Raw genomic sequence first — 24,055 nt, 5'->3', positions numbered from 1 at the left:
GATCTAAGGGTCAGCCTCTGGGTGCCTGTTCTCCATCCCAGCCCCTGGGAGGAAACTTCAGAGGTCCAAGGTCACTTGGACGTGAAACAGTTCCCGAGCAGCCTTGGCCCTATCTTTCATCGACCTCCGGAGACCAGAGTCTGCAAGTCACTGAACACGTGAATCCAGACGATGTGATGTGGGGTGATGGGAGGTCACAGGGGAGCTCGTGCAAATTCAGATTCTCCCGCCCCGCACTCAGGTCTGGCATGGGGCTCGGGAACGAGTACTTTCCACAAGCTCCCCACGTGATTCTGAAGCAGGTGGTCCCCACTCGGAGAAACACGGCAGTGGGCAAGCAGGTGAGTGCTTCCTGGTCTGAGAAGGTCTGGGCGCCCTCATGCCCGGAGGCGGGGGTGTGATCGAGATCCCCTGTGCTGTCTCTGCGGGAAGGAAAACCATGGTCCATGGCGCTCCTACTAAGGGCTGGGCATCACCGAGGGGCTGGCACGTGTGACTGATTGCTCATCCTCCCAATGGTCTTAGGAGCTTGGTAGGACGATGCTCGGCTTTGCACAAGAGGGAAAACAGGTGCAGAGAAACCTTCTAAGTCACTCAGCTGAGAGAGTGGTGGAGCTTGGATAACAAGCCAGGATTATCTGTCCGGTCCAGTGTGGCTGTCTCTTAAAGGTAAATCGACACTTGAGTGAGTTTGTGGTCAGCGGCGAATCCTATTTTCTGGGTTCAGGGGTATCTGGTGTGCACCCACAATCCCAGCCACAGCCCTAGCCCACGGGCCACAAGCACATATAAAGGTGAGGACAGGTCACCCTGTTCTTTGGAAAATCTTGGTGGTGTTGATGGTGATGGGGGGGGAAACCGAGGGATCTCAGCTCTGCCACCAGGGGGCAGGAGTGCGCCAGACCCGCACAACCGCTGAGCAGCCTGGGTGCCCACCCCAGACACACAACCACGTATCGCAGAAGCCCTTGGTGCCCAAGGGTCCCTCTGGCTTAGGAAGAGCAAGACGCGTGTCTGAAGTCACCCAGTACGTTCATGACAGAGTGGGGGCCAGAACCCACACTTCTGGGCTCTTCCTTCCACCAGCATCTCCCACTAGCGAAGCTACGGCATCCCGTCCTTCACTGTCCAGGGCTGTCCTATGCGTCGAAGGATGCAAGGCACCCCTGGAGCTTGGCCTGTTGCACCCCAGGTGTTGTGATAACAACCCCACTCTCCCCACTTTTTCAAATGCACCCCCCTGTAAGGGGGTGATGTAATCTTCATTGCAAGGCACCGCATCAGCCTCTGTTCTCAGCACAGCCCCCTCTCCAAGTACAGAGCCGGCCTGGCGGGCCCAGGGTTGACCTTCTACTTCCGGTACAGCAGCAGGATCCCTGACCTTTGGGAGGAGATCATGGTCACGGCCTTCCCTGTGGGGGCTGCCCCTCCCAGACCAAAGAAAGGGAGCCCAGAGGCAGAAGCTTCTCCTTTGTTGTCACACAGATTGGGTTTGAATTCTCAGCTACCTAGCTGAATAGCTTCAGGCCAGTTTCTTGACCTCTCTGAGCCTCAGTTTCTTTGTCTGTAAAATGGAGACAAGAATACCTTTTTAATCTGGCTTTTGTTGAGACGAAATAGGAGGCCCATGAGAGCCTGGCCAGCACTTGCGATGCCGGACCTGTTCAGTAAAGGACGGCTAATACAGTGGGTTCTGACACCTCCTTGATCCTTAGGCTAAGACCCTGGGGAAGAAGCCCAGGCTGCTGGTCCCACCCTGCTAGTGTCAGGCAGGCCAGGGACTCTTTTCACTTCTCCCCCTAGGGTCTGAGGACACACTTCTCAGGTTGTGTTCACACAACTGTCACCCACCACCCCTCAACGGACCAACTTGAAGAAAGTTTACAAGATCTATCCCCATTTTCACTCGAAGTGAACTTTTCTGCACATGAAGAATCTATGCCTTACTTCAATCCCATCCCAGCCTGCCCACCCCTCGGCACGGGGTTTAAGCTTTCACGTCGGCTGGTGTCTTCGCTTTGCAAGGCCGAACACAGCTGGGGGGATGGGCCTCTGAGGACGGACCCCCTCACAGCGCAGGAATTGAACTCAGATTGTTTCACACGTGACTCCTGCCTTTTCTTCCACTGGCTTATACTTTAGGGGGCCAATTAAGGGCATGGGGGTGGTGACAAGGTTCCTTCAGGACCAATGGTCATGGGAGTAGAGGGGCTAAATGCGGGACTCTCCTTCAGCTCCACCTTCTCGCTCCTCCACTCCTGCCAGCTGGGGCACCCACTCTTTGTTCTTTTTTTTTTTTTTTTTAAGATTTTATTTATCTATTCAACAGAGATAGAGACAGCCAGCGAGAGAGGGAACACAAGCAGGGAGAGTGGGAGAGGAAGAAGCAGGCTCATAGTGGAGGAGCCTGATGTGGGGCTCGATCCCAGAATGCCGGGATTACGCCCTGAGCCGAAGGCAGACGCCCAACCGCTGTGCCACCCAGGCGCCCCCCCACTCTTTGTTCTGACCTTGTCAAATCTCCTTAAAGTCAGCTACAAGGAAGAGGTCTTTCATCGCTTTCTATCCACATAGGAAGCATATCAGTAGTTAAGAGAAGATTCTGGAACCACACTACCTGCATTTGCATCCTGGCCCCACCACTTTGTAGCTGTGTGACCTTGGGCACGTCATCTCCCTCTCTGTGCTACGGTTACTTCTTTCGTAAAATGGAAACAGTAATGGCATCTGTGTACTAGGGTCACTGTGGGGTTTAAATGAGTGAGTATAAAGCACTTGGCTCAGGGCCTGCACACAGTGGGCTCTCCGTGAGTATCAGCTATGATGAGAATTACTCCCAGGGCCTCGTACAGGATCTGGCGCACACAGTGGGTGCTCGGTTCTGGCTGAGGGATGAACCAGTCAGTTTTGATACTGATAACAGGCTGTATGAGTCTCAGTGATGCTGACAGAAAACCCAGTGTGTGCAATTGCACCACGTCCAAACACCAATATCTCAAACTTCTGATTCATCGGGAAGGTAGGGTTTGCAGTTCAGTAATAAAGCCCAGGTCGCGAAGTAGAGACAAGCTCGCGGGGAAGACAGCTGTCCCATGTAGCATGCACCTCTTTCGGTTCCGTGGCCTGGAGCTGATGTTATCTTTGGATTCAGAGTCCAGAGGGCGAACCCCGTGATTCGGGTGAAGGTGCCCGGGCACCCGTGCAGAGCTCACAGTGACATTCACTTTGCCTTACATGGAATTTTGAAACTTACTTCGAAAGGCAACCCTGGGCTACTTATTCAACCTCCTGAACCTGACTTCCTTCCCTGTCCGTGGGGGTAATATTACCTTCCTTCGCAGTTGACCTGAGGACTATATACCATGCAGCAATTCACAATCTATGGGCAGGACCCAGGAGGGCAACTAGAATAACTTATAAAGATTACCAACTACAAATAAACCGGCCCCACGGGACATGGACAGATGCTGTGTCCTAGAACAGTGGTTCTCGGCCGGGGACGTTTTTGCTCCCCAGACGACATCTGGCAATTATGGAGACATTTTTGGTTGTCACAGCTCAGGAAGTGCTACTAGAGGCTGGTGAGTGCAGGTTGGGAGACCGCTAAACATCGTCAGTGCACAGATGGCCCCACAACGAAGAATGATCGGGGCCCAAACACCAAGAGTGCCGAGCTTGAGGAACCTGGTTTAGAGTTATCAGCTTAGATTCAGTTTAACCTTCGGCGAGTAAAAGAATTATTTTTTCAGTTGCATGGGAAAAGAGCTTCGTGGTTGTTACTGGATGAGACCATGATTATCACCCACAGAAGTCCACCCAGCTGCCAAGATGGCACCGTCTGGTGACTAAGATTCCAACGCTGTCGGTAAAGGTCAACGTTCCAGGAAGTTCCGAGAAATGCAGCCTTTCATATTGACTTCCTGGGCTGATTCCATGACTAATCACCCTACCTCACACTCAGAGAGAAACCCAGCAGCAGAGAAGGCCTTCTCCTACCCTATCAATCTCTGTAGAACATGGGTTAGCCTTCAAGTTCGGACAAACCACCCAGCTAGTATCTAAGCTCATTCTCTAAAGGCCATCCGTCCATCCATCCATCCATCCATCCATCCATCCATCCATTCATCCATCCATCTTTCCATCCATTCATCCATTTTTCCATCCATCCACCCTTCCATCTAACCATCCATCCATCCATCCATCCATCCATCCATCCATCCATCCATCCATCCATTCTTCCATTCATCTCTCCATCCTTCTATCTATCCATCCATCCATCCATCCATCCATCCATCCATTCTTCCATTCTTCTATCCATCTCTCCATCCTTCTATTTATCCATCCATCCATCCGTCCATCCATCCATTCTTCCATCCATCTCTCCATCCTTCTATCTATTTATCCATCTGTCCTTCCTTCCTTCCTTCCTTCCTTCCTTCCTTCCTTCCTTCCTTCCTTCCTTCCTTCCTTCCTTCCATCTATCCATCCAATAACTACTAACTGCCCACCATGTGCCCATCAGTATGGTAGATATTGGGGTGCAATGGTGAACAAGCCAGACCAGGGCCCTGTCCTCATGGAGTTTATGGGGGAAGCACCTGAACCAATGGGCCAACTATGACACTGACCTTCTCCTTATAAGATCCCTAACCATGCTCTTAGAACCAAAGACAGGTTTTTTGTTTTGTTTTGTTTTTAAAGAGTATCTGTCTGTTGCCCCTTATTTGTATTTGATGGGGCAGTTCAGAGAGCTTAAGTGACTTGATCAAGGTCACACGAGAGAGTCTCAGAGACAGGATGAGTATCCAGGTTTCTCGATTCCCAGGGCTTTGCCGCTTTACCTCTAACCACCATCACACGCGAGCAGCACTCGTAGCCGTCTGGAGCACTGTGCATGGCGTATCTCATTTAATCCCCACCACTGCCCTCTAATCCCATTTGATATGTGAGGAACTGAGGCACAGGACCATTCAGTAACTGGCCAACGTGGAATTTGAATTTTAACACCCAGGCAGGCTGATTCTCCAGATGCCCCCACTTCTTGGTCCCTGGTTCTTCATGAATATGGATAAAGAGTTGCACACAACAATTACTGGCAAGCCAGGCCCACCTCTGGGCCTCATTTTCCCAACTATGCGCTGAAAAGAGTGGTCTAGATAGTTTGAGAATCCACCCACCTCTGACCTCTGTAGATCTTTGGAGCCCTAGCACCTGCCCCTGTGGGGTCCCCGTGTGCCGCTGAAGCCGCAGGGACCTGGGGAGGCTATCAGATAATAACGGTTTTGATGCCGCTCCGAGAATGTCTCTGGGAGGGCATGAAGTACCAGGTGGTGACATTGGACACGCTGTTTTAAACCCACTCCAACTGTTCTGCAAGAACCAGGCCAAAGTCACCCACAGCAGAGAAGGCCAGGTTGTGTCCTAGTTGCTCAGGGGGCTCAGGAGGATTTGTGGTTTGCGGGTGGGGGGCAGAAAGAGGGGTAAGATAAACATGGCTCTCCAGGTAAGGACAGGGAGAAACTGAGGCAGAGGCAGGAGCACTGGGGACACCTGCTCCTCCTACCTGGTGATAAGGCAATGGGACAAAGTGCTGGCCCTGGAGGCCAGAGACACGGTTCTGACTCCCAGTCTGCTTTTAGCGCTGTGTGTCTCGGAGAAAGCCCCTCCCCCTCTCTGGGCCTTCATCTCTCCACCTGGAAAAACGAGAGGCTCATCCAAGATGCCCTTGAGACCATGTGTCTCAGATCTATAGCTTCACTGTCCCTCGGGGGGCTGAGTGGGCTCCCTGCCTCTGCGGCCCTCAGCTGCAGGCCAGGCCCATGGTGAGCGCTCGGCAATGGGTGGCTTTGTTGTTACACGATTATAACGTGAGGGTGTGTGGGCTCTAGCTACTGGAGTCTCAGACCTCCATGCAAACTCAACCCCTGACTCTACGAGAGTCCAGGAGCATCAGACCCGATTACTCCTCCTTTACTTCTGTTAAAAAAAAAAAAAAAAGTGATACAATTGGGCAATGTTCTCAGAGCATCTCTGCCACTTCCCGGAGCAAGCCCACTGGCAACGGGAATATTACTTAAGACCATGCTGGGCTGCTGCCCCGGGGACCTGGCCCTGTGGGCTCTTTCCTGCCTCTGTCCCTGCACCTGCTCTTCCTGTTCCTCCCCTCCCACCCTCCACTCCCCCATGAGCTGGGGTTCCCACAGGGGGGTTGGTGCAACTTTCCGTATGTAATTTTTCATAAAGGTGTAACTTCTTCCCACGCGATGGTCTGGAGGCTGTCGGGCGTTCACTTGCAATTCCGTGCCTCTCCTCCCTGCTCGCCATCAGAATAAACATCGGGGGGTGTTTGCGCCAAAACCTCTCACCAGTGCAGGGAACAGAGGAAGCCACACACACAATCATGGGGCGCCCGGGCAGGGAGGAGATGGGGAGAAACGGATGCGGGGCCACGGGGGCAGGGAGGCGGCGAGGCAGCCCTGTAGCAATCTGATGCGGGACACCCTGGGCGCTGCGGTGGGTTGCATGGTGACCCCCCACACGACACAGCCACGTCCCGGAACCCGGGGAGGTGACTTTATTTGGAACAAGGGTCTTTGCAGATACACTTAAATTAAAGAGCTCCGGATGAGGCCGCCCTGTACAAAGTCCCTGCAGGAGGCACAGAGATGAGAGGAAAGGGAGGAGCAGACCACGGGACAATGAAGGCAGAGACTGCATAGACGCGGCCGCTGTCTCTGCCCGGGGAATGCCCGGAGCTAGCAGAAGGTACGAGAGGCAAGAGGGATTCTCCCTACAGCCTTCGGAGGGAGCGAGACCCTGCTGACACCTTGCTTTCCGAATCGGGGCCTCCTGAGCTGTGAGGGGAATATCTTTCCGCAGCTTCAAGCTTCCCTGCGTTCGGTCATGTGTTATGACAGCCTGAGGCGAGAATGTAGGTGGAATCCCACACTGCTACTCACTGTGCAGCCTTGGGTAAATCGCTTAACCTCTCTGAGCCGACTTCCTCATCCACAAAACGGGGCAATAAGCTCCATCTCATGAACTCGTTCATCAGATATCCACTGAGTACATACTCCGTTGCAGGGGCTGGGTTAGGGACTAGACACATGTGGTGAAGGGAGCCCCATGTGGCTCTGCCCGCCTGGAGCTACAGACTGGAGGGGAAGCCCGCAAAGAATCCCGTTAACTGGTCAACCACAGCCACGGCCACGTGGTGCTGGGAGGAGCAATCCAGACTCGAGGCCAGAGGCTTCCCCAGGGGAGTGACGCTGAGCGGAGGGAGGAGGGCAAGGTAGGGAGGAACGGGGCGAGAGGGGCAGGATGATCTGTGGGCAGGGGAAGGGCACGTGTGAAGTCCATGGTGCCGGAAGCACAGGCACTTGGGGAGGGAGGCCGGTGTGGAGAGCAGGAAGGGGTGCGCTGAGAGATGAGGTGGGGCCGGGGCCAGCCCACCCAGGGCCACTCCCCTGAGGGCAGGGGGAGTCCCATGGGGACAGAGCCGGGAGGCAGTGCGGGGGCAGGAAGACTAGTAAGGACATCCCTGCTGTCATCCAGGATGGGGTGTTAGTGGCTCAGACCAGGGTGGTGACTGGATACCAGGAAGGAACCAGATTCAAGAGCTAATTAGCAGGTAAAACCACGGGGGCTTGTGAGGGGAAAGGACACAACCGCTCCTGAGCCCCCACAGTGTTTGGCATGAACAAGGTGCTCACTGGCTCCCCAACTATGCAGGGTTCCCTTTCCTTCCCTGCACCAAAAAGACGACGGGGGACGGGTCCACAGGGGGCAACACCCATCCCTGGCTTTACTGGCCAATTGTGAAGATGAGCACCCAAAATTTACGAACTTAAAAAAAAAAATTATAGAACTTAGAAAATCAACTCACCATCCTTGAGTGAGAAGCTCAGAAGGTCCTGGGGAAAAAAAATAACAGGAATTAGCAATACGTTGATAGATAATTAGCCTGCTCTTTTGACCAACACTTATTGACTTTTACTACGTGGGAGAACAAGGCCGACGGAGTACTTCTGCCCTGTGTTCTAGTGCTGAGCCAGCCATACGGGTAACAAATGCACAGACGTGCGAGAACTGCAAGGAGTGAACTCTGCTCATTTGCCAACAGCACTGTCACAAGCTGCCCGCTCTAGCGGCACACAGAGCCAGTTAGCCACCTGCCCAGGGCACACAGCAAAGCTGCTGCTTCCAAAAAGAGGCACCGCGGCTCAGCACTCAGGAGCCCGGACTCTGGAGTCAGACTGCCAAGGTTCAAATCCTGGCTGAGCCACCTGTCGGCTGCGTGACTCCGGACAAGTCACTTACCCTCTCTGTGGCTCAGTTTTCTCATTTATAACAAGGGGAGCATCCTACTACCTACCTCATAAAGTGGCTTGGAGAATTAAATGGGTTCGTGCTGGTAATGAGCACCATGTAAGTATTACATTAAATCAACGGTAAATATTCAATAATGATAATTTGCTATTAGCTCTGATCATCATCCTGTGATATGATGCTGAGATATTTTATTTATTTATTTATTTAAAAATTTTATGTATTTATATGAGAGAGACAGAGACAGAGAGCGTGAGTGGAGGTGGAGGAGAAGAGGGGGAGGGAGAGGGACAAGTAGACTTTGCCCCGAGCACAGAGCCCGATGCGGGGCCTGATCCCAGGACCCTGAGATCTTGACCTGAGCCAAAACCAGGAGTCAGACCCTCCACCAACTGAGCCATGCAGGTGCCCCAAAATATTTCATCTTTCAACTACACCACCCCACTAGCAGCGACTTTCAGACTGACTTTGAAAGGAAAGACTTTGTTCTACTTTCCCCAGCAGCTGCCCCCTGGGCAGTGGGTGTACCTGAATGATCACCAACGGGTCGTCCTTCAAGATGGGGTCCTTCAATAAAATCGGAGCAAACACGTCCGCTCCTTCGCCTCCCAGGCCGTTGGCAAAGGCAGTCATGGTTGGCAGGACGGCTTCGGGCAACTCCAGCCACTTCACTAGGCCCGTCACAAACTCTGTGCAGAAGGAGCTGAAAGACAGACGTGGCTTAGAGCCCAAGGCTTCCAGAACGGGTCTCAGAAGGCTGCTGGGAAGTTGAGGTCAGACGCGGTCATGGGTGTGAAAGGCTGACATGTACAGAAACCACAGTGACTGCGGTCCACGGAAGGAGACGGACAGCCAAACACCTAATTTCAGGTGATTTGGACCTTAGCTTCTTTTCCCAACAGCACTTTTACCAAAGCAGCTGACAAATCACAGGAAGGAGGGCGAGGAGCAGGTACTGACAGGTGCCCTGGGCCCAGCGTGGGCCCGGCGTGAGCCCGGGGCTGTGCTGGGTGGGGGCTGAGGAACCAGAGGAGCAAGATGTCACCTCTGGCCAGAAGCTCACGGCAGGGTGGAGACGGGCACAGGAGTCACACCCTCGTGCCTCGTGACACACAGGGACAGAGGCAGGGATGGAGCCCCGCTGAGCCCACAGAGGCAGTGCCTGAGGCCACCTGCGGAGGACAGGGGCCACTGCCGGAAGAGGCACCCTACGGAGGGTGACTGGCCGCTGTCACAAAACAGAAAGGACATGCTTCCAGGAAACAAGTCGGCCGCTGCAGAAGCGGCTAAGTGCACAGGAAGGGTCTGTCTCCCCACGGTGCCTGAGGATGCTGTTCGCTTCGGTTTCACAGGAGTCCCCGGACAGAGGACAGTCGGGTGCTTGCAGGGAGACGGAGCCCATGAACTGTGGGAAGCACACAACATTTGGGAGATGGGGGCAGAATCCACATCAGGCTTTGCTCCAGAGCCACCATTCCCAGCAGTGACAGCAGTGAACCCACGAGGTGGCGGGGGTGGGGATGCAGAGCAGGGGCGTCAATTAGGAGGTGATGACACCAGTCCAGAAAAAGGGCTGAGGCCTAGAGGCCACACCTATCTGCAAACCCTCGTCCCAGCCTGCCTCAACCGCACTGTCCCGGGGCTCCGTGCACTTGGCTCCTGCACCCCGGTGGAATCAGGCTCCCCGAGAAACAAAGAGAGCTCCCTGGTGGTGCGGGCAACCTCGGGAGGACCCCGTGGGCCGCAGGCAGTCCGCCCACCCCCTCCCTAGAGCCTCCAGTGCCAAAGCCCAGTGGAGAGGTCGCTGCGGGCCACCTGTAATCCTGCCCCACCATGTCATTGGTTTGGGTCCCCAAGAAGCAGCTCTGAAAGGGAGATGATTAGGGGTCCCCGTGAGGGGGAAGGAGGAAGCAGGACTGGGCAGGGGGGACAGTCAAGTTGCAATGCAGCCTCGACGGGACGCTCAGCCAGCCCCACAGGGAGTTCTGGAGATGGGTGACCCTTCAGAGCGGCCCAGTGGGGCCTTTACACCCCTCTCCCCTCTCAGGCAATCATCGAGCAAAGGCTGCCAGGGGAGGGGGGCGGAAGCATGGGCAACGTGGCTCTCTTTACCCGAGGCAGCCGTCTCTGCAGCGGCGGGAGAAGGCCACTGCCAAAGGGACATCTGAGCAAGGCAGCACATTGCCAGGGAAACTGACATCCCTGTGTCTCAGTTTCCCTATCTGTAAAAAGACCAACGTCACTAGGCTGTTTGAAGATTCAACAAGACAGTACATACGAAGCCCCCAGAGCAGAGCCTGGCATGTAGGAGATGCCCAAGGAATGTCAGCTGGCCTCACGACTTATTTCTAAGGTGACCAAGGGAGGCAGCGGAGAAGAGGTTTCAGAGTTGGGCTCTGACATCCAGGGCCCTGGGGAGTCCTGGCTCCCTCGCTGACGGGCTTCATGCCCGTACTTCACCTCTCTTAGCTTGGTTTTCCTCTGCTATAAAATGCAGATGATAACAGGCTTATGCCTCAGAGATTGGATAGAAAGATTAAGTGACATCGTAATAGGGCCTGGCACCTGATAACGCTCAATAAATGTTAGCTACTGCTACTACAATTATCATTTGCCCCGCTGCAATAGACTGGGGTAACCCCAGGGCAGTTACGTGGGTGTGTACAGAGGCAGGGAGTGACTTAGCGAGCTGAACATTACTTACAGGTCAACGAAGCATGGCCTGGCCCTGCGTCCAAGAAGAAAGTCTTGGATGCAGAGAAGCATCTCATCGTAAGAGCGGAGAGGTCAAGAGCACAGACTCTGGCTCCAATCCCAGCACTGCCACTAGCTGTGTGATCTTGGACAAGTTACTCGACCTCTCTGTGCCTCAGTTTCTTCATCTATAAAATAGTGGCAATCATGAAGAAACCCGTTTCACAGGGTTGCTGAAAGGATTACCTTAACATCTGCCCTCATGCTTAGAACTAAATCTGGCCCATATAAAGCGCTATATATGTGTTTCTTTCAACGAAGAAATGAGGGGTGCCCAGGTGGCTCAGTCAGTTGAGCGTCTGCCTTCGGCTCAGGTCGTGATCTCAGGGTCCAGGGATTGAGCCCCACACTGGGCTCCTTGCTCAGCGGGGAGCCTGCTTCCCCCTCTCCCTCTGCAGCTCCCTGTACTTGTGAGCACGTGCTCTCTCTCTCACTCAAATAAATAAATAAAATCTTAAAAAACCACAAATGAATGGATGAATTAATGAATACGTACGGAAAGTGGCAATACAGCAGCGGATTACATAACAAACAGCGTTCTAGATTGGCAGGGCTTTGGGAATTTCGTAGGGCTTCTAACGTGCTTGTTGGTTTGGCCAAAACGGGTGAAAATCAGCAGCAACAAGGATAACAAATCGCGGAGCAACGATCTGTCAGTCCCTGTGCCGGGTAAGTGCTTTATTCACACCGACTGGTTTACTTCTCGCCACACCCCCACCAGGGAGGAAGGTGTTATTTTACCCCCAGTCTAGAGATAAGGAAAGGCCCAGAGAGGGGAAGGGACGGGTCTAGGGTCTAGGGTTCAAACCCCTACCTATCTCCACGACACCAGCGGTCTTGCTTAACCACTGCAGAGACTGCCCCAGTGATTACATGCCTGGGCGCTCACCAGCGCCGGGCACTGGCTCAGCAGGTGCACTAAACACCCCCTTGCAGCCTGGCCCCCACCTGCTGATGGAGCCCGTGGCTGCAGAGGTTAAATCAAGGGTCTCAGTGCTGGGAAGGGGCAAAACCTTACTCGAAATCCAGTTTCTCATCCTGAGTCCAAAACTCCTCCTCACCAGGGGCTGGCAAACTACCCACGTGGGCCAGAGCGGGTCTGCAGCCTGCTTTTGTCAATAAAGTTTTATTGGAACACAGCCGCACCCACCCTCTGAGTACTGTCTTCCGCTGCTTTCAGGCTACGACAAGCAAAGTGGAGTGACTGCCACAGGAGCTACATGGCCTGCGAGCCTAAGGTACCTGGCCCTTCAGAGAACACCTGGGCCGCCCCCTGCTCCACCCCACAATTTCTCCACATTCAAGACACAGAGTTAATTGTAGGGAACGGCATCTGCGACGTTTATGGCTCAGATACGAAATACACAAGAAAGGCTTGCTTTTATGTCCCGTGTGGACCAAAAACTTCCTGAAACCAATGGCGTATCTAGGTTGTAACATGATTGAAATTTTCAAAATATGTTTTGGGCTTAAGAACACGGAGCTCAACCACGTGGAATGAATTGGCCTTCTGAAAGGGAAACTTTCAGGAAGGAAACACCCCAGGGCAAATGCTTCCAGCCGAGCAGAAGCACGTGTGGTTACAGTGGTACCTGGATGTGTGTGTGTGTTTGCCGGGGCGGGGGGCACACAGGACGGTAACTCGCTTCTCCCTGTGCCCTCCCAGGAGGTGCCCAGCACAGGCCTGGCACACAGAGCAGGCTTATAAATATTTGTTTATGGGAACGAAATACACAAAGGTCTTCCCCCACCATGGCTTGTCGGGTACACCCAGCTGTATAGGACGCTCTGGGGGCTCACAGGTGAACAAGGCAGCTCCCACCCTCCAGGAGCCCAAACTGGAGGGGTGGAGGGTGTGGGAAGAGCTGCAGGGGAGCATGGTGGCTGCAGGGCTGGGTCGCTGAACATACGGCCGGAGAAACACCCTGGTCTGGGGCTTGGGGAAGGTCTGGGAAGGCTTCCTGGGGGACGCCCCACGAGATGAATATGCTCAAGTATTCAGTCCAGTGGGAGAGATGAAGGGAACAGACAAACAAAACAAATAAAAACCCAGCTAGGACCTAAGGCATGGGGAAGTTCACCCATGGGGGACGTTTTGGGGGTAAGTCTTGAAAATACCACAGACCCCAAAACTTCCTGTCATTTCCTGCCCCCATCTGTGTTTCCTGTCTCAGTAATGGTATTTCTGTCCTTCTAGCTCCGCCCACCACCTGGAGCCTTGGGGCCACACTTAGCTCCTCCCTCTGCTCCATGCACAGCATCCAACCTGTCCCTAAGTCAACTCCATTCTCCCCAAGGAAAGTCTATCTCACCTGTGTGACCCACCGCCTCCTGGTGTCATTCAACCTGTCCATCTTCTGTTCCTATGACACCTGGTTTAAACCCATTCAGGCACTTAACCCCATTTGTCTAGTATAATGGTAGTCAGTTATTTGGGTGCCCTACCCCAGACTGTAAGCCCCTAGAGGGCAGGAGCCAGGCCTTGTTTCTCTCCTAGCACTACACCTCGCATACAGTAGGTGCTCAATAAATGCATGTTGCATGCATGAATAAATATCTTTTCTCCCATTAGACTGTGTCCTATTTGAGGGCAGGGATAGTGTCTGTCTTGTTCATCTCATTCATGTATACTTCCCATTTACTCTAAATCATGCCTGGCACACAGTAAGTGCTCAGAAAATGCTGGGTGTTGGTAAATGAGTGAGGACTGAATGAGGTATGTCTTATCCCCCAGACTGTGAACTCCTTAAGGTAAGGACAATGACTTTCTCCTCTTTGCCAGTAACACCCGGTAGGTGGCCTGGCTCTCAGTAATTGCCTCCCTGGGGAAGCATGACGTTCCTTCTGTGAGACAAAAGCACTCACCTTTGCTCAGGTTCTGGAAATAGCTGGGACAGGGAGACGCCACAGAGGGCAGCATAGGCAAAGCGGTTCGCCTCGGCCAGCTCCCGGCCTGTGGGCAGATGCGGCTCCCCCTCCACAGTCGGCTCGGCCACCACAGGCAGCCTCTGGCTCGATCTGTCCCGCGTGGCCATTTCCAACCCTTCAGGAAAAAAAAATCTCAATGAAAAATGCAACCAGGAGGTAGGTGAAAGTTACTTAAATGGGACACAAAACTATCAATCATGAGAGAAAAGGCTGATAAATGAAACGTCGTTCAAATTAAGAACTGCTATTCCTCTTCAAGAAAGTGAAAACACACACTACGGACAGGGAGCAGATATTTTCAATGTGTCTCAACAAAGGATTTATACCCATACTATATAAACAATCCCTATAAATCATGAAGAAAAAGAAGTAAGGCAAATTTAAAAATGGGCAAAACACTTGAACAGGTACTTCATAAAAGATAGCCAATGGCCAATAAGCACATGAATTTCAACATTGTTAGTCATCAGAGAAATAAATTAACGCTCCAAGGAGACACTGCTACTTTCTCGTCAGAATGGCTAAAATTAAAAGTCTGACAATACTAAGTGTTGGAAAGGAAAGGGACACATGGAACTTCCACATGCTGCCGGTGGGAGTGTTTGTGGTACAACCTTTTGGAAAATAGTTTGACATTTTCCACTAAAGCTAAACGTATGTCTTTTCTATGTCCCGGGAATTCTACTCCTCAGAAACGAGGACTTATGTCCACCAGAGGGCATGTACGTGAACGCTCACAGAAGCTTCATTCACAATAGTCCCAAACTAGAAGCAAGTCACATGTTTGTCCACAGTGGGATGGAAAAACTGTGTCATATTCAGGCCACGGAATATTACAAAGCAATGATAAAGGATGAAGTCTGGCTAACCACAACAACATGAGTAAACCTCACAGGCACAATGATAAGCAGACATACTTACCTGTGAAATTGTGTTCATATGAACTTGAAGAACCAAGTTGGTCGAACCAATCTAAGGTGAAAGAAGACCGAAGAGAGGTTGCCCATGGAAGGCAGTGAGTACTGGCTTAGAGGGGGCACAGTAAGGCTTCTGGATGAATGGAAATGTTCTGTGTCTATATCATCCAGTGGTGATTATATGGGTATAAATATATTTAAAAATTCATCAAGCTGCAGACTTAAGATTTGTATACTCTATATATGTTATACTTCTATGAAAGAAAGGAAGGAGGGAAGGAAGGGATGGGGGGAGGTCTCCTTTCCCTCCCTCCCTTTATTCTTTCTTTTCTTCCCAGGGACAGAAGGGGAAGCAGGGAAGGCAGGGGAGGAGACAGACCAAGTCAAGTCAGGCATCCAAGGGATAAGGAAGTTGTCCTGGGAGTGAGTACCAGGAAGGGAACCTGCCTTGACCATGGGGCATTGTGGATATGAATGCAGGCTCAGGACCAGACAGACCTGGGCATGGATCCAAGCACCTCCATGCGATAGATATGGAGCCTTGGGCAACTCAACCTCTCTGCACCTACATTTCTTCACCTGACAATGGGACTATAACAGTATCTGCCTGGAGGAGCCCTGTTAGCAGTAAGAGACATAGCTATGTGGGTTAGTATTTGTAAAGCACTTAGAACAAAGCCTGGCATTGGACTCACGCCACATAAATGTTTTTAAAGAAATAAATGCATGAAAAAAATCAACAAATGGGCACCTGGGTGGCTCAGTTGGTTAAGCATCTGACTCTTGGTTTTGGCTCAGGTCACGATCTCAGGGTCGTGGGATCAAGCCCCGAGCTGGGCTCCATGCTCAGTGGGGAGTATGCTTGGGATTCTCTCTCTCCCTCTGCCCCTCCCCCCAGTTTGTGTTCGCTCGTGTGCGCACACACTCTCTCTCAAATAAATAATAAATCTTTTAAAAAAAATCAACAAACAAATCAATAAAATGCTCAGCACAGTGCCTGGCACACAGCAGAGGTGCCCACGTAATGGCAAGAGCTAATATCAGGTGCCTGTTGCTGGGGGCCAGGCCCTGGGGCTGCAGTGTTAACGTGCCCAGTCTCAGCTAACTCTACGAGCCAGGCACTACCACCATGTCCAGTGTGCAAACAGAGCAGAAGTAACTGGGCCCACGTCCCACAGCCAGTAAATGGCAGACTGGAGCCCAAAGCCAGAGCTCCTGGCCACCACTCTGCTTAAACACTCACCGTATTACCCAGAGCTTTCCAGTCTAATACACACACTCTGCACTGACTTTCTTCCATAAATTCCTTCTCATCCGGCTGAACAATACAAATTTCGTCCTCAAAATATGATTTCCACAGAAGACTTATTTTTAAGTCTGTGCACAACTACTATTTCATTAGCTTTTCGAAGTAATCCTGAAATGGTTAAAGGCAGCAAACCAACACCTGTACCGCACGTAACAGTTTACAAAGCACTTTCCAATGCAATGAAGTCTGACAACTATCATGTAAGGTCAAGTACGACATGAGCCATTATGATTCCCTCCTACAGCTGAGAAACCGGCTCAGAGAGGCTAAGTGCTTTTCCCAAAGTTACACAGTAAGTAAGTGATGAAAGTCAAACCAGACTTTTGGCTCTGAACCCTGGGCTCTTTCCTCTACATATGCACACGGATCCCCCTTCCCTTGTTTCGGATGGAGAAATCGAGGCTCAGAGAGGTTAAGACCTTGGCCAATGTCACCCAGCAAGACTGGCCTCCAAGGGTTGCTCCAGGAACTCAAGTTTGAGACTCACAGCAGATTTTCCTGGCTTGCAGGATCAGCCCAGACGGTGGTGGAGGACAAAGGAGACAGCAACAAGTCACAAGTGAAGGACAGCTCCCGGGGCAGCACCCAGGCCTGATGCCGGCAGGCTTAGTGATGCCTACATTTAATCTACTCCACCTGCCATCTGGAGGCTGCAGGAATTCTGCTGACCACCCAGAGGAGCCCAAGATGGTATTTTATTGGGCTGGTCCTTGCAGAGCCCATGTTGGTTCCCAGTTCAAGAAGAAACAGCCTTCTAATCACAGAAGCATGAGCTGGCCTGTCTCTATCCACAGGGGAGAGGGAATAGGCTTAGCGCACAAAAAGCTCAGATCAGGCCACACTGATTTGTTTGTTCAACAAAATACACTCTTGATGCCCTATAATCCATTGTCTACACAGCAGCTGGAGTGGCCTTTCTGTCATATATACCAAACATGTCACTTGCCTGCTTAAAAGCCTCCAAAGGCTTCCCTCACACCAGGATGAACACTGATCCCCAAATGATGGCCCCTGCCTGCCCCTAAACTCTGTCTCATGCCCCCAAACCTGGCTTGCTCACTGTGCTACAGCCACACTGGCTGTCGCTGTGCTTTCGGATATACAAGCGGGTCCGTCCTCCAGGCCTTCGCACCTGCTGTTCCCCCTGGCTGGGACACTCTTCCTCTGACCTTCACACCATTCTGCCTCAGTCTGAATGTCACCTCCTCTGAGAGGCCCTCCCTGATTTCCCAGGCTAAAATACTTCTGCCCCTCTATCCCAGCACTCTGCTCTATTTTCATAATACTTATTCCCATCTTAAATAATATATATATATATATATATTTTTTTTTTTTTTTGTTAAAGATTTTATTTGTATGAGAGAGAGAGAGCTCAAACACAAGCAGGAGGAGCAGCAGGCAGAGGGAAAAGCAAGCTCCCCGCAGAGCAGGGAGCCTGATGCAGGGCTCAATCCCAGGACCCGGAGATCATGACCTGAGCCGAAGGCAGATGCTTAACTGACTAAGCCACCCAGGCGGCCTTAAATAATATATATTTAAAGTATTTGTTTACCCGTGTATACCAACAGAATTTAAGCTTCTTGAGAGAGGCCCCTGGTTGTGCTGTTTACTCCTATGCCCCTAGCTCTCTGAACAGGCCCTGGAATACTGCAGGCATTCAGTAAGTACCTGCTGGATGAAAGAAGAAGGGAAAATGACGCGTGACATCCTGGTCTGGGTCTTGGGGCAGATCAGGTGACTAACAAATTCCCTGCTTGCATTCTGGTGGGAGACAGGGGACACCTGGGTGACTCCAGTCGGTGAAGCGTCCGACTCTTGGTTTTGGCTCAGGTCAGGAGCTCAGGGTCATGAGATCGAGCCCCACATTGGGCTACGTGCTTAGCACAGAGTCTGTTTGAGACTCCCTCTCCCTCTGCCCCTCCCCCTGCTCATGCTCTTTCTTTCTCTAAATAACTAAACAAAATCTTTTCTTTTTTTAAGATTTTATTTATTTATTTGACAGAGAGAGGGACAGCAAGAGAGAGAACACAGGCAGGGGGAGTGCGAGAGGGAGAAGCAGGCTCCCCACTGAGCAGGAAGCCTGATGTGGGGCTCGATCCCAGGACCCCGGGGTCATGACCTGAGTCGAAGGCAGACACCTAACGACTAAGCCACACAGGCGCCCCAATAAATAAAATCTTAAAAAAAAGAATACAGCAATACATGATAATAATCTAAGTAATCTGCCCAAGATCACGTAGCTAGTTAGTGGTGGAACCAAGATTCACACTCAGGTCTCATTGTAGGATCCGTGCCCTTAACAATTGGGTCAGGAAGCCATCATCTGGGAAGAACAATTAGGGTGAAGGGCAGTGAAGTGAATGGGTAGGAGGGGGTGACGACGGTATGTGGTTGAAACGTGCTGTCGCAGCAGAGGCCCGCAGGAAACAAGGGGCACAGCCCTGCGGGTGGATGGGAGAGGGTATTCCGCAGAAGAAACAATGCCGTGGTAGAGACAGATAAGCAAACAGACGATGACAAGCCAGCAGGACAAACACTGGGGTGGTGGGGTGGGAAACACAGATGGAGGGATACAAACAGGGGCCTGCAGCCCAGAACTGGCTTCCAAGAGAAGGGGACACCAGACAGGGGTGGGGTGGTAGGAAGGAGCACGTTCTGGGCACAGGGGACAGCACGTGTCAAGACCCAGAGGTGGAAGAGAGAAGATGCTTTTGAAGAACCAAAAAGATGCTCAGTATAGCTGGCCCTTGGACAGGGGGTGGGCACGGAGGGGTGGGAGGGAAGAAATAAGCTGGCGGTGATGCTGCGGGGGGTGGGGGGGGGCACACCGTGCTGGACCAAGTTCTTCCAGCTCAGGAGTCAGACTTCCCTGTAAAGGCAGCAGTCATGGGGATGCTGAGTAAGGGTTTGTGGGACCTCTCGGTACTAATTTTGCAACTGCCTGTGAGACTATAATTATTTTAAGACAGAAAGATTTTAAAAAGCAGCAGGATGTCTCTACAGAATTTTAGGGACCTTTTCTCAAGTTCTAAGTAAATGAAAAATAAATGTCCACCTCCCCGCAAATGAACTAGTTCATGTAATAAATCCTATATGCACTGGGCGCCACCCCACACGCCGTGGGCACAGCGGAGATGACAGAGAGCAGCCCCCCATCATCGAGGTACCCTCCAGCGAAGGAGACAGACCATATGCAAACTCGTAATATTTAAAATAAGACAGTCTTAAATAATGGCAAGGATGTGAAGAAAAAGAAACCTGAAATAACACTTACCCAGATTTCAGGAAACAGTTGTGGACCTCCCCTCTCTAAGTCTGAAAACAGGCTGTTCAGCTTCCTGCAGGTTCTTGGAGAAATATGCAAATTGCTCTGGGGGAAGCAAACCAGAAAAACCAGCCTGTGGGTCCATAGGGTGTGGGATCTGGAGGAGGAGAGACGGAGGAGGATTGGGTTAGCCCCGGGGCTCAGGGGAGCCTCACTACTAGTTACACTCCTCTGGCCCGGGCCCCAGCAGGTCCTCTCCCTGGGATGCTTTTCTCAGCAGGGCGGCAGGCAGCGGCCACTGACGGAGCACAGCCCGGGCACCTGGCATGGGCCGCCTCATTTAATATTCCTGTTCGAACTCCTCATAACCCGAGATGAGGTGATAGCGCCCAGCTCCACGTAGCCTGCCGTAGCTGGCAGGCATGGGGTTTCCTCCTACCTGGGGTTTCCTCTTACCCCTAGCTGGTGCCCCAAGCACTTCCCTGCCACAGAGTGAGTGCTCAGAAGATACCCGTTACAAGGGCACCTGAATGGCTCAGACAGTTAAGAGTCTGCCTTCAGCTCAGGTCATGATCCCAGGGTCCTGGGATCGAGTCCGGCATCACATCATTGGGCTCCCTGCTCAGTGGGGAGTCTGCTTCTCCCTCTCCCTCTGCCCCTCCCCAATGCTCATGCTCTCGCTCTCTAATAAAAAAAAAATCTTTAATAAAAAAAAAGATGTCTGTTACAGGAACAAATGAATGAACTAGCTTTTAGGCTTAAGCAGGAGCCAGATCTTCCTGCTAATTCTCTCGCCAAAGGCACTCCTGTTCTTACACATAAATGGAGCATCAGATGAGGAAGGGAGATGGGGCAGGGGCCAAGCATCTGGAATTACCCAGGGTCCCCCAAAACTTCAAACAGTCTGAGTTTCATCCTAATAGCCATTGTTCATGCCAAAGAACCAGAATATTATTTTCTGCCTCTTCAATCCTTTTTAAAGGAATTAACAGGGATAAGGCCCTGTTCCTCGATAGCCCCTTCCCGGGGGCGTGAGAATGTGTCTGTACCATGCTACAAACGACGAGATTCAAGCTATCAGTCCAACCACGTCAAAAAGACACAGAGAAGACAAAATGGCTGGAAGGTATTCTCCCAAATTCTCTATGAAAGGCGAGATACCAGAGACTTCTCTGGATTTCCCCAATTTTCTGCCATAAGTATGTATTGATTCTGAACTGTGAAGAAAGTTCTCTAGTATATGAGGACTAGACCTGGGGCTCGATCCCAGAACCATGGGGTCATGACCTGAGCCAAAGGCAGACGCTTAACCGACTGAGCCGCCCACGTGCCCCAATTTTCTGTATTTTTAACATTTTCCATCCTGAGTGCACTGGTGCTTTTATAATGACAAAAATTTTTAAATTAAAAACAGTTTTGTTCTCGATCCCCAGAAGAGGAATGCCCGGGCCCCATGAGGCCCACCAAGCCCATGGGGCTGAGGTCACAATGAAGTCCCATTCCACGGACCAACAAACAGGTCTTATAATCAGCGAAACGGACAAGGGGTGGTATGACAAGCTGAGGCGATCCCCAGCTGTCCACGATGTGATGGCGGAGCCTTGGTTCCAACCCTGCGGACTGTCCGCTTGGCTGGGGTGGGAGGGAGAGTGCTGGCAGCCGTGGGGCTGGGAGATCCATCACCTGAACTGTGTACACGGGTCGTCAGGGGACTCTACCCCTTGCTTGGTGTGATTTGGGATCAGGGTCCGGTCCGTGTGGAGCTCAGAGTCTCCAGTCTGTCCGAGAAGCTAAACTAGTTTCAAGAGGGAGTACTGGATTCCCGCAGCGAGAAAAAGACCAGTGGTCAGGGCCACTGGTGACTCCAAGCCCTGGGGCCACCTGGTGTGCAGGGAGCTGGTCCAGCAGCACCCAGGGCCTAGGAGGTCACTGATGGACAGAGTAGCTTTCGGATATCACAGATCTCCTGGGATCCGTCCCAGTCCAGGTGCTGTGAAGACACCAAGAGACTCTGAGAAAGGCCTGCACTTGACCCAGAAGAGCACCGACTGGCCGGGAGAGAACACATACATAGCGAGAACCAGCAGGGCGAACGTGCACCCGTGGCTGGACGGCAATGTGCAGGCCCAGGATGCTGGCATTAAGCCAGCGTGGCCGTGGCACAATGGTCTACGATTATGAGCTTTATCTAGCCAGCTACATTACCTACCGCCAAAGAAAATGCTGGCTGAGCTATTATTGCCGGTAGGGAGGGAAGAGAGCCATTCCAAGACAGCTGTGCTCAGCTCTGCAAGCACCCACAGTCGGTGCTCAACCCGTATTTGTTAAGTAACGCCATAAACGACACAGCAGGATTTCTTCTTGGGGAGGTGAAAAATCCCCAAGTCAGCACCAAGGAGAAAACAAATATGATCGATATCATCCTGGGACATCCTTTAAATCGTCCTTAAAACTCCATGACCTGGGCCTTTAGGAGATCAGATGCTAGAATGAACTTCTTTTGTCTTTCTTTTCTTTCTTTCTTTCTTTCTTTCTTTCTTTCTTTCTTTCTTTCTTTCTATAAAGATTTTACTTATTTATTTATTTGAGAGAGAGAGAGAAAGAAGCGTGTGCATAGGAGTGGTGGGAGGAGCAGAGGGAGAGGGAGAAGGAGAGCCCCCACTGAGCGGGGAGCCCAATGCGGGGCTTGATCCCAGGACTCTGACATCATGACCTGAGCCGAAGGCAGATGCTTAATGGACTGAGCCACCCACATGCCCATAGCCATACCCACACACGCAACCTTGAGATGGTCCTAGAAGGGAAGATTCTAGGCAGTCCCAGTTCACTCCCCCACCCTGCCCCCCTCCAGCATTTTAGGAGAGAGAAACCCATTCGTTCTGTACCTCTCTCTGGAAGTTAAGCTGGAAGGCACTGGAACATGTAGCATCTCAGGAGGTCTCCATGGCAATAGTTCCAACACAGAAGAATCCAGAGCGTTTCGGACAATCCCACTACAGACCAGAAGAAGAAAGGGATGTTGACACAGAGGGAAAGCTCCTATCCCAACTCACTTCAGCAGCATGGAGGACGGGCAGGTGGTGGGTGGGTAGACAGCGTGCCATTGGGATGGACACTCAGGTTGTATGACATTCTGTCCACGGTATGGTTGCTCCACTCCTCCCCCACTAGCGTCCTGGTACAAGCCAACATCATCTCAGGTGGATCCCGGCAGGAGCCTCCCCACCGGTCTCCCTCCCACTAGCTGCCCACCACACTGCGGCCAGAGAGCTCCATCTTCACTGAAGTCAGATCATGTCCTTCTCTGCTCCAAACCTCCACTAGTCCCCTTTTCAGAGTCACAGTTCTTCCAGTGGTGCCTGCGCCATATGCAATCTGGCCCCTGGCCTCTCCGTCCTCCTCCCCTCTCCCCTTCACTTGCTCTGCACCGTTTGCACATCCTCCTCACTGTTCCTGGAGCCCACCAGGCATGTTCTCACCTCAAGGACTTTGCATGGTCTGTTCCCGCTGCCTGGAATGCTCTTCCCACAGACAACCACATGGCCAGCTCCCTCACTTCCCTTCTGTCTCTGCTCAAATCTCACGGCTCAGTGAGACCACCCTGCCCCTGCCTTTCATCCCAATCCCCTTTCCCTGGCTCCCCTGCTTGGCCCCCAGCACGAATCACTGTCTCACATACCAGATCATTTACTTGTCTACACCGTTGCTTATTGTCTATCTCTTTCTGCCCTCATGCAAGCACCACAGGCATTTATAAACATCTCTTGAATGAATGGTGCTTTCTGCTTGGGAATAACTAAAACATAATGGGAGGCACATTTGCCGAGGGAGGAGGTGGGGGAAATGGCAAAGTTTGTGATGGTTCACTTGATCCGCTGGTTTTTTAAACGGCCCCATGGGGCCCCAGGGACTTCTCGTACTCTGGTGGGCAAGAGGAGAGACGGTGGGGCTCACCTTCAAACATAGCAGTAAATTATCCAGCCAGACCACTTTGGGGTATTATGCCTCCAAAAGAACTGAAAGCAGGGTCTCAAAAAGATATCTGTGTACCGCGTTCATATCAGCATGAGTCACAAGAGCTCAGAGGTAGAAGGAACCCACGTGTCCATCCATGGGTGAATGGTTGAACAACAAAAAAGCAATATATCCATACAATGGAATATTATTCAGCTTTTTAAAAAGGAAGGGAATTCTGACATATTACACCACGGAAGAACTTTGAGGACGCTGTGCTAAGTGAAATAAGCCAGTCACAGAAAGACAAATGCTGTCTGATTCCACTTATGTGAGGTACCCAGAGTAGTCAAAATTATAGAGACCCAAAGCAGAATGCTGGGTGCCAGGGGCTGGGGAGGGGGGAACGGGCAGTTGCTGAATGCACACGGAGTTTCAGATCTGCAAGTGGAAAAGTTCTGGAGATGGGTTGCAGGGCGATGTGAATACGCTTAACACTACCGACCCGCCCACTTAAAAATGGCTAAGATGGTAAATTTTATGCTATTTTTTTTCCAAAATATTTTATTTTTAAATACTCTCTACTCCCAAGGCGGGGCT

The 24,055-nt window shown here is 51.8% G+C and overlaps 1 protein-coding gene across 5 annotated transcripts in view; it reads right to left on the bottom strand.

Annotated features, from left to right (window-relative positions):
• The window catches only part of TMCO4 (transmembrane and coiled-coil domains 4), a 90,955-nt gene that overhangs the window by 63,318 nt on the left and 3,582 nt on the right, over positions 1 to 24,055 (bottom strand). For 2 of the 5 annotated variants that reach the window (XM_045782646.2, XM_045782652.2), the window contains exons 2-6: positions 22,387 to 22,494; positions 19,511 to 19,658; positions 13,948 to 14,125; positions 8,857 to 9,031; positions 7,886 to 7,913 (exon numbers count right to left, since the gene is read on the bottom strand). In XM_045782646.2, the coding sequence (XP_045638602.2) occupies positions 7,886 to 7,913; positions 8,857 to 9,031; positions 13,948 to 14,117 (373 nt within the window). In that variant the 5' untranslated portion in view covers positions 14,118 to 14,125; positions 19,511 to 19,658; positions 22,387 to 22,494. Of the gene's footprint in view, positions 1 to 7,885; positions 7,914 to 8,856; positions 9,032 to 11,032; positions 11,211 to 13,947; positions 14,126 to 19,510; positions 19,659 to 22,386; positions 22,495 to 23,455; positions 23,739 to 24,055 lie in introns of those variants that run through there. The other 3 variants (XM_045782647.2, XM_045782650.2, XM_045782651.2) reach the window with 3 other exon arrangements.

The sequence above is a fragment of the Ursus americanus genome, chromosome 33 (genome assembly GCF_024610735.1).
Source record: "Ursus americanus isolate L20-20 chromosome 33, mUrsAme1.1.p, whole genome shotgun sequence".
Lineage (NCBI taxonomy): Eukaryota > Metazoa > Chordata > Mammalia > Carnivora > Ursidae > Ursus > Ursus americanus.
Note: the sequence above shows the minus strand (reverse complement) of the source record. Positions and strands in the feature narration are given on the sequence as shown.